Here is an 11,174-nt window from a genome sequence, read left to right as displayed (position 1 = left end):
ATGTTAAAAAAGACAGTTGCAAGCATTGAGTTGGGAAAGATGAAGAACCAGTACCGTCCCTTTTCAGGCTAGCTCAGCGCAAGTTCTGAACCAGTTTGATTTGCTGCAGGGGAGCAACTGAGAGCGCATGTGTGTGCGTGTTTGTGAGTGAGTGCACTTGTTTGTTTGTTGGTGTGCGCGCACATTTGTTTGTTACTCTTGCAATGTGCGCTTGAGCTGCTAGTTAGCTGGGCACTTTGTTGTTGCTCTATCCTTTGCCGCAGCCGACATTGTGTGTAGAGTTTCCCCGCTGTGCGGGTCACGGAGGGTAGGCGTATAAATACTGCACCACCATCCAGTAGAGAGTCAGTATTGAGTTTCACTTCGCTTTGAGTAGATGTTTCCAGTGTAGAGACGACGGCAAACAAGTTTTTCTCAAGCCACAAAGCAAAGCAGAGGTTAAAAAAGACTACACACACACACACACTAAGCAAGCAAGCAAACCAGTTAGTTCACTTTAGTGCAGAAAGCCAAAAAATGGTGAAAAGTGTTATCCACATGGAATTCAAGAGCAACTTCTCCATCGAAGCCATACTTGCCAAGAATTCGTCGCATCCACACCACACACACCCGTACCAGCTCCAGCATGCTGATCAGCGTCTTCAACGTCAACAAAGTCAGCATCAACATCGACATCAGCACCCGCAGCACCTAGTGGATTTGCCGCCTAAGCCACGGCAAGCGCATAACGCCGAGCAGCTGTTCAGCTTCGCCGATGAGTTGTCCAGCATACAGGAATTTGATACGCCCTCGCGCACCAGCACACCCATGAGCAGCGTAGCCGGCTCGCTTACCTCCAGCGAGGATAAGCTCGATGAGGGCGAGAGCTGTGATGATGAATTGGACGATGAAAGCGGCAATGATGAGGAGGAGCATGGCAGCAACAAAGCGTCCGGTGACGCCACTGACTCGAAAACGGAAGGCGATAGCAGCAAGAAACCGTCTTACTCCTACAATGCGCTCATCATGATGACCATACAGGATAGCCCCGATCAGCGGCTCACGTTGAACGGCATCTATCAGTACTTGATCGATCGTTTCCCCTACTTCAAGAAGAACAAGCGCGGCTGGCAAAATTCCATACGCCACAATCTCAGCTTGAACAAGTGCTTCGCGAAGATACCACGCAGCTATGATGACCCGGGCAAGGGCAACTACTGGATCTTGGATCCCAGCGCTGAGGAGGTTTTCATTGGTGAAACAACTGGCAAGGTGCGTCGCAAGAATCCTGGCGCTAGCCGTTCACGCTTGGCTGCCTATAGGCAAGCGATCTTCTCGCCGTTGATGGGCGCTTATGGCGCCGCAGCCGCTTTGCCCAGCTACCATGGGGCTACACAGTTTGCCGGCGCTGCTGGTTATATGGGCGCAGCCGCCGCTGCCGCAGCGCTCTATCAACGTATGACAGCACCACCTTTGACAGCAGCAGCAGCAGCAGCCGCCGCTTATCATCAGGCTGCCATGTATGGCGGTAGTGCAGCAGCGGCACATCCACAACTGCCAACAACAGCTCATCAGTTGGGTATTGGTTATGGACCGTCGCCATATGGCGGCATGCCTACACTAACGGTCGGCGCAGCAGCAGCGCCCATGTCCAATGAATTGTTTCAGCGCATGCAGTTGTTCGGCAAATTTCCCGCAAGCTAAGCGGCGCGGCTTAAAGTGTCAGCGACGGCAGATAGACAGAGTACGTGGCACGCTTCGGAGTGTTAAATGGCCACCAAGTGCATAGTGCAGGCGCGTTGCCCGTCGGCAAAGTGAAGGGAACCTGACTAACAGCGAAGACACGAAAACAACGGTTATAAGCAGCATGGCTTTAGGTCTGGTAAATCTCTTAGTGACAACTGGGCGGCAGATGGAGCAGCCTCCGGTTAGACAACGGCCGCTTCGTTGAATTTGTGTTTATAAAAGTGTAGGATTTTAGCTTTTTCTAAAGAGACATTATTGTATTTAAATTCAAAACATAGTTTGAAACAAGGCACATTAAACAGGTAGTATCAGTAGAGCAAAAACAACATTTGCGTGTATTTTGTTGTTGCTTCTGGTATCGAAAGTGTCAACAACTGTTCTGAATTTTTTCTTCTAAATCAAAGCGTGCCATGTGAAATACAAAAAATTATAAAAAATAAAAAATTGAAATTGGAAAAAATAAAAATTGATGCAACTTCTTTCTTAGTAAATTTGTTTGCTTCTCGAAGCATTGATCCATCCTTTGCAAGGCCCAGTAATCAGCGGTCGTGCTGCCGAGTTGGGCGAACGTTCCAAAAGCTGCTATTCAATCGCTTGTTTTGTATGGAAAAAGGTTTCACAAGCAAATGGATTTTAACAACTTATAATTTTCCATGATGCAATAATGAAAGGTGTTGTACGTTGTGACAGCTCGAAATCGAACTACCTTAGGTCAATATTGTATTTTGGAAGTACAAGATAAACGGGAATAAAAAAAAGCCTTTTAGTTGAAAAAGTACTAAATTGTATGCCTTCTCAACAGCGTTCCGATTATCAGAATAGGTATATATATGGCTTGGTAGTCTCATAAAATTGTAGATAATTAAAATAATAAAATTAGGCGTGTTTTTATTCACAGGAATATGATAATATGCTTAAAATTTTCGAGCTGATGAATACCCAGCTAGAACTATATGGCTTATATAATTCCTTTTATGAGCCGTATCACTAAGAAAATTATCCCTTATGAATTTGAAATGTGTCCCTTATATTGTACAGGCCAAAATGAGGAATTCATTTACGTGTGATCTTTTGTCCCCCTCTTTCATATAGGCTTCTTGTGCGCATATATCAGGTTTCATAGCTGTTGACCATACCAATAATGCCTCATGCTCAGTTTTACTAGATCAATTCGTGTTCTCGAGAAAAAAAAATGTCACGATTCAAAAATCTAAGTATAGCCGCCAAATTCTTTTCTCAAAATTTTGAAAATTCTTTGTTTTTTGACCTATATTTGCTTTGTATGGTATTTTCAACAAAATATAGGCCAAAAACGATAAATGTTCAAACTTTGGAGAAAAACAATTTTTCAGATTTTTGGATCGTGAAAATTTTTTTTCTCGGAGAACACGAATTGATCTAGTAAATCTTAGTATGAGGCATTATTGGTATGGCCAACAGCTATCAAACCTGATATAGTCGCAATAAGGTTTTTTTGTGTTCCACAGTGTTATACAAGGGATACTTTGAGGAATCATATAAGGAATTATACATTACCCAAGTCCACGTATATCCAAGTTCGTGTCATACAGCAAGCATTGACTACTTTTTAAAGTTTTATTTATTTGTTTTTGAAATTAACGACATATTTCAGAATTTGTAATTAATACGTTGTGTTCATTTTAGTAAATCCACTTTTTTAATTGTACAAAATTTATTATATACATACAGTATCGGTCATATCAATAGCTGAAAAACGCCCTATTTTAGAATTTGATTGAAAAATGCCCTATCTCGGAACTCGGTTCAAAAACATCCTATATCAGCACATTTTCGAAGTAGGACTTCGATAGGACTTTTTTGAACCGACTAATAATAATAAAATATGTACTATATACATATCTAGTTTCAATATAAAAAAATTTATGTACACCATTAATTGTGTATACATATCTAAGTCAATATATGTGATATATATGTACATACATCTACATACATATCGTCGTTTAAAGTACAAAACCATGTATCAATAAATTGCAAAACCGCGTATAGAGATAATGCAAACCCACGTATGCGAGGTTGCATAAATTAATTTCTAGAGAGTAAAAACACTCATATTTCAAAATGGTTATCTTTTTGTAAAAAGCAATCGCATTTTTGGCTAGTATATTTCAGGAAGAATGGATAAGGATTGATCCAAAAAACGTGTGTGAGCGAATCCAATTTTTAGCAGCAAATGTCAGTTACGCGGTTTTGTACTTTAAGCGACGATATGTATGTTAACAGGAACGCAGCAATCTAATACACGGGTGGAGCAGGAACGCAGCACAACAGAAGCATACAAAAAATCTGCAAATAAATGGTTTTTTAGGTTTTTACCAAACGAGAACCTGGTTTCAACTTACTTCAACGTGTCTAAATCACAACGCACACACTAACGCAAAGGCGCAACAGGAACGCAACACTATAAAATACGGCGGAGCAATATACAGGCGGAGCAGGAACGCAGCACAGCAGAATTGTCCGAAAAATCTGCGAATAAATGGTTCATTAGGTTTTGAAATAACAAAGAGCTCAAATGGAATGGTTCATCAATAAAGTCAAAATAATATGTTGTAACTTACGTGTATTAGCTCTTAATCACAATACCAGCACAGGTCGGTCAGCGAAACACTAAGGAAATGACCTAATAAATGCAAAATTATAATTTATTTGTAAAATAATTCAGTTTTATTACAATACTTACCAAATTTCACGCAATTGGAAAACAAATGTCAGCGAATAAGAACAAAACGAACAACGAAAATTGAATCAATGTAGCTTGTTCAGAATTTTTTTCTAATATTTTGGGAAATGTTCAGTGAAAATAGCAAAGAAACAACACAGTTTCTCCTAAGGTAGTTCAAGATGGCGGATTAGAGCGGGAAGTTGCCAACGTATAACACCTTTCATTATTGCATCATGATAATTTTCGTGAGAAAAAATTAAAAATATTAGACATTTTCGAGACCAAATAATTTGAAAATAAATCAAATCAGCTGCTCTACTGATACTACCTGTTCAATGTACCTTGGTCTGAAAGCAATGAGAAATCAAAAACAAAATTGTACAATATTAGGCATAAGAAAACTTTTGAATTCAACAAAAAATATATTACATAGACAAAATTAAAAAAAAAATTATTTTTCATTTATTTGGAAAATTTTCAGAAAACTCTGGACTAAATATTTCTTTTTCAGGGTCCAAGTAGGAATTATTTTTAAAAACAAGAGACTTTTAGCCAGTGCCACGAAAGCAATTTAAATGAAAAATGATTTTTTCTTTATTTGAATTTAATATGAAAAAAAAAAATAATTAAAAATCATTTTTCATTTAAATTTCCGTTGAAACTGGAAGTTACTGGCTAACCAGAATGGTGAGGCTGTGGTATGTAGCAAGAGCTGTCAAAAGTTTAAGTATTCTAAATGCTCTAATCTGCCCACAATATGTAGATGCGGTTGTGGTGTATTATTGCTGATGTAGCTCGCGAAATAGCTTGTGGCTGTGGTACTACATTCTGCTTAGCCAGTTAAAATAAAGGAGGTAAATAAAAATTTCACTTCTTAACTGAAAAATTTCGCTCCGGTTAAACTATGAGCGCGGTTCGAGAAATTTCATGAAGTCAAACATTAGGGTTGCTTTCACATACTGGAAAATTATTTTTTCTTTATTTGAATTTTGTATGAAAAAAAAAATAACAAAAAGTAAAAATTCATGTTTCATTTAAATTTCCGGTGAAACTGGCAGTTAAAATAAAGGAGGAAATAAAAATTTCACTTTTTGACTGAAAAATTTCGCTTCGGTTAAAACTACGAGCACGGTTAGAGCAATTTCATGAAGTCAAACATTAGGGTTGCTCTCACATACTGGAAAACCCTCGAAAAACTGGAAATTTTGACTAAACCAAGGCGTATGAAACAGATAGTGTATTAGAGAAAAAAAAGACATTTACGTGCACATATTTTTTTTTTGTTTCTCGTAACTAAAATTTCGAAATATCTAATAATATAGAAATATGTATAAGAAAAAAAACTTAAGTATAAAAAATTTAAATAAAAAATTGGTGCGACTTTCTTTCTTTGTAAATTTTTTTCATCCCAGAAGTATCAATACATTCTCTGCAGGGCCCAATAATCAGCGTAAATGCTCCTTAGTTAAGCAAACGTTCAAAAAGTTGGGTTTTCAATCGCTTTTTTTAAGACTCACATGCAAATACATTTAGCCAATTGAAAATTTTTGTAAAAAAATTAGCAATAACCAAATAATTTGAAAAAATATATCTAACAAGCTGCTTGACCTCTACTACCTTTTTAATATGCCTTGCACTGAACTGTAAAGATTTCTATAAAAAGTACTTCGAGTCAGTGGCGTAGCCAGAGGATATTGAGGGATCCTTCGTCTATAAACTGCTAGTTTTGTTACAATACCATTTTATCTTTCTGATATATAATTTTTTTATTTCAGACTAATGACAAAATAAATTTTTATAATCATTCCACAGCCAAAAAAGGCAAGTATGCCATGTATATACACTCACCAGAATATGTTTCTGTACAGTATGTTTTTTTATATTTGGAATATTTTTCGTAATAAATTTGTTTTCATTAATTTTTAATAGAAATATACATAGTTTGTTCTGCATCAAATGGCATATAAATTATTCAAATACAAATATAAAATTGTTTCAAAGTTTTTACAAAATTTAGGAAAATTCGACAAATTTTCACCAAAATTTTCAACTTTTAAACAAAATTTTTTAAAACTTTTTTCAGTATGCAATTTTGTAGCTCACGCAATTTCTCAAAAATCAACGGTAGATTATGACCACTTAAAACTTACACTTTATTGTACTGAAATTTAGTGAGCTACAAAACTGCATACTAAAAAAAATTCTAAAAATTTTTGTTTAAAAGTTGAAAATTGTCGAATTTCCCTTCTTGGGAAAAATTTCGTCAAAAATGTTTCATAGTTTTTTTTTGAAAATGTCAGCAGAATGGTTGAATTTTTTCTGCTTTGAATGCCATTAGCAAGATGAGTGCATTTTGACTGTATTTGCCCAACTACTTCGACTTGATTATAAGGAGGTTTCAAACAAACAAACAAACAGAACAAAATCTTGTTCTATTCAATCTTAAATCGACAACCTGTTTTCCATCAGTATCTATTGAATCCTAACCACGCTTGAATTTTGTATTTATTCTATCTTACTAATAAGTTATACTTCAAGAAAAAATTCGGTTTCATTTCATTTTTCACCACCGACTTTTGCCGGCTCAACACTTCACAATTCCACGATTTGTCACCTCGTTTGTATACATACACAGTAAAAAAAAACCCAACAAATAAAATAAATAAATACACTTTTTATACTCTTTTCTTCTTGAATAGATTTGATCTTTTACAAATCTCCACATTATCTCACAGTCAGCGCTTTTGATCCCCAGCCGACAAACGGGCAACTCGTTGCTGCCAACTTAGATGCCACTGCTGCCCAATTTCAACCGATTTGCTTGTAAATGACTTAATTACGTGTTGAATGTGAATTTATGTGAACATACATACGTATACACTTACCTAGCAACAATAGTGCACAGCGAGTGATACGTGGGATCAGCGAGCGGCAAACAAACAAAAAAAAATTGATGGTTCAATCGCCAACACCAATGAACGGACGGACAACAAAAGCAGCATAATAAAGGAAACAAAATAGTTATAACGATCGACAATATGTTTAGTGACAAGTCCAGCTGTGAGGGTATAGCAAAACATACAAATATAGCAACAGCGGCAGCGGCAGTGGTGGCAGAAGAAAAAATTACAAAAAAAAAGTAAATACTATGTGAAGCGAGAAAACTAAAGAAAATGTTTTACAACAACACAAAATAGGGAATAACAATAATACACATGTTTTGAAGACAAATTAAGCCAAAAAAGGACAACAACAACAACAACAAAAATGGAAAATCAAAAACAGTCCACTGGCAACATTAGCATCCCAAAAATGGTTGGCGGCACATTTGTTGGATATTTATTTTTTGGTTCTTGTTGTTGTTTTTGTTGTAGCGATAGCTATTTCAGATACTGCTCACTTAGTGCCAGCGCACGCCGCAGGAGCCACAGGTACCAGCCAGCGCACTTGGCTGCAGCTGATTTCTTAATTTTTATTTTATTTGTACATATTTTTTTACTACCAAACCGTTGTATGTTTGCACTTTTGTTGCATGATTTTCCAAATCTAATAACCTACGTAAAAAAGCGAAATATGAGATGTCTTGCGGCAGCGCTCCAGCTAGCGCGCTAATACGCGAGTGAGGGCGTTGTAGGGCCCACAACAAAAAAAAAAAAAATACAAAGAAAGGATATCTGAAAAAAAATTTGAATCAGTACTCACTGCCATACATATGTACATACAAGCATATCTGCTTAATTCCATACCAAATCAGGTGGCATATGCTCCCTCGCCTACGCCTCGGTCGACGTCAACAGCATCAACAGCGCTAAGTGTTTCAGGAGGCATCCCCGACTAATGCAGCGGCAATGAGGCGGCAAAATGCTTTGATCAGCAATAGAGCAAGCGGGCGAGTGTTCGTTGTAGCCGTCAACCAGTTAGCCTTTCTTTTTCATACAGGTTTTTTCTTCACCGTTTTTTTTTTTGAGGATTGGGGCAACTTCAAAAGCACATACGCACAAAGGAGTGTGGAAAACATGTGCAAAAAAGGGCAGTAACTGTGAAAACAAGAGAAAATTTCAAACAACAAAAAATAAAAAAATAACAACATTATACATACTTACATATATGTAAATATACAAGACATATGCACATTAATAAGTATCTACATTGAATAATAGCCATTATAATAATAGCGCGTCAACAGCAATATAAACAAGTTGTCCGAAATGCTGTCGCAGCAGCAGCGGCAACAGCAGCGCGTTGGTAGAGTAAGGGTTGAAGCATTGCGGCCAACTAAAGGGCAAAACAATTTCTGCATTGCTTAAATAAGCGAAAATTACATATTAATGTTCCTAGCTCATAAATTAGGCGGCTGTGTATGAAAAGTTTGTAAGGAACTAAAACAGAATTTTAATGTACTACAATGGAGAGATAACTACAACAAACATTGCGTATTAACAGCTCATAAAATCACATTTAGTTGAGTTAAATAAATATAGCGCTTAGAAATTCAGCCTCAATGCTGTGACTGTCGAATCAATTCCTGTTTGGACAAAGTGTTTGACATTTTTTTAATGTTATAGCTTGCTACTGGTGCTATAATGGAGGGATACAGGGAGAAGAGAATAGGGAAGAGATGTCAATATTTTCAAAAAGAAGAAAATCGAAACCCGGATTGAGTTGCTGGTAAGCAAGAATTCAATACGTAACGCCTATATGGAAATAAGGCAGGAAGCTATTTCCTACACAATACAGGATGCACAGTGTTGCGAGCAGTGTTGTCAAAACTTTTTTGCCCGATCGACTGAGTTGGCAAAAAAAACACGGTTAAAATGTTTCAACTAAAATTCGCAAAAATCACAAGTAGAAAGATAAGAATTGCAGCGGAATAGCTGCGCTTGATTGTGTTGGCATAAAAATAAAATAAAATAAAAAAATAAAATAAAAAAAAATAATAAAAAATGAAAATAGTTGAAAAAAGCAAACGATAATTTACCAGGCGTACTTAGCACGGTGCATAGGCAACTGGCTGAGTCAGTGGGATCGTCGGTTCGAAGCCTACTGAAAGAAGTCTGATGAGGAAATGTGGTGATTTCCGAAATAGCTATCACTTCTACCATTTTTTAAAATTATTGTTGCTTTTCCGTAATAAATTTTCATTATAAAACGGCCTCGAGCTCAATAAAAATTGTTGAATATAATAGTTATAAAGCCAAAAAATAACAAAAACAAATATTACATTATGGGTATCAATCGAAATTATTTTTAAATGGCTTAATTTCTAAACTACATGTATGTAAATAAGTGTGAAAAAGTATCACAAGAGAGAGATTTAAGGTAGTTTTAGTTTGAAAATATTTTGAAGATATTCAAAAATTTTAAAGTCTCCTGATTTTCGCATATTTTAAGTATGTTGAGTTTAATTAAAATAAATTACACATAATGTGGCACGTAGAAATCTCATACACTCAGCAAAGCGGGTGAGAGCGATCTAGTATAATCTACATGCGTACATAATAAATGTCAAAATCGATTGTCTAATAAAATCACCACCAGACTTGAGATTTCCGCTTGTTTACGATCTTTTCGTCTTTTTCATTTCGCAGAATGACTTCTTTCGTACTAAATACTTTTAAATATGAAAGAATTTTTTTTTCTTTCTTCTCACTGAATCACTTGTTTATCCCAACTTGAGCAATCCATCAACATTTGAGTGGCATATGCAACAACAAAAATTTGCGTCGGCGGCGGCTGCTGCTGATACTGTTCTTCGCTGTGGCATACTGTAAAAACATTTCATCAACGCATTTTGCCGACAAAGTACGAGTTCTATCCAATTCAAGTCCATAGCAGAGATTGATATGAGTAATTCTTTACGCACATGTGTATTAGGGCGGGTCGATTTGTAGGGGCCCAAAAAAATTAACAGAGGCACATCGCGATTATGATTATTTGGGTCATTTCAAGCATTTTTGCCCAAGAAACCATAGGTCTAAAATGAATTTCGAGCCAGCGATTTTTTCAATCTAGTTTTTTCCATAAAGTGGCTCACTTGTTGAAACAGCTGTATTGAAAACTAGCCAAAATGTGTATCTGGGGTTTTTGGGGTCGAGGAATCCATTTCTGGCAATAATTTTTTTCCTTTGAGGGCCGCCAGAGGGCGCTTCCGTACTTTTTTTTTGGATTTTAACACCTTTTTTCCATAATCGTGATGTGTCTTTGATGCAAAAAATTTGACCCGCCCTAATATGTATGTATGTGCATATCTGGATTCACATTTATGTATATGGATAATTTGTTTGCATTTTTTAAAGTTAATTTCAAAGAAAAATTCCAAGTAAAGATTATGAATAAACATAAACATTATTGCAATTACTATTTACACTCAACTTTGTGTTGTTGGTTATAGATCATTTCGTCAATTGCTTGCTTGGTTGTTTATTGCTCTGCTGTTGTTGTTATGGTTTTGTTTGATGAGCCACTTTGGTCTAGGAAAAATAAAACACAATTTCTTGGGATGACTTTTTGTTTTTTTTCTACAAATCTGTAGATACTATATCTGCACATTTATAGATACATATTTTCCGGCAAATATGGCAATAAGAATATGGTAGAATGGCGCTGATCTAGATAAGGGTATAGAGATCTCAAAACCACGGCTCGTTCGTTCTTCTCTAACGAATCAAGCCTAAAACTTATCGAGAGGAGAGCAAAATCAGACCAGGAAAATGATGGCATTTAGAGAAAAAAACTATTATCT

At 36.4% G+C, this 11,174-nt stretch overlaps 1 protein-coding gene and 1 long non-coding RNA gene across 2 annotated transcripts; one reads left to right on the top strand and one right to left on the bottom strand.

Moving 5' to 3' along the window:
* The first annotated feature begins 258 nt into the window (after positions 1-258).
* LOC118740911 (fork head domain transcription factor slp1-like) lies at positions 259-2,055 on the top strand. The gene has a single exon (XM_036472664.1). The coding sequence runs from the start codon at positions 517-519 to the stop codon at positions 1,681-1,683; it is 1,167 nt and encodes a 388-aa protein (XP_036328557.1). The 5' UTR covers positions 259-516; the 3' UTR covers positions 1,684-2,055.
* A 1,895-nt stretch (positions 2,056-3,950) lies between these two features.
* Positions 3,951-4,494, bottom strand: LOC118740914. Its single transcript, XR_004993195.1, has 4 exons — positions 4,451-4,494; positions 4,329-4,390; positions 4,110-4,236; positions 3,951-4,053 (listed from the first exon to the last, which is right to left on the bottom strand). It is a non-coding gene; the product is annotated as an uncharacterized LOC118740914 (long non-coding RNA).
* Positions 4,495-11,174: the final 6,680 nt, after the last annotated feature.

This window comes from Rhagoletis pomonella, unplaced genomic scaffold (genome assembly GCF_013731165.1).
Source record: "Rhagoletis pomonella isolate Grant_MI unplaced genomic scaffold, Rhpom_1.0 Rhpom_scaffold_00006, whole genome shotgun sequence".
NCBI lineage: Eukaryota > Metazoa > Arthropoda > Insecta > Diptera > Tephritidae > Rhagoletis > Rhagoletis pomonella.
Note: the sequence above shows the minus strand (reverse complement) of the source record. Positions and strands in the feature narration are given on the sequence as shown.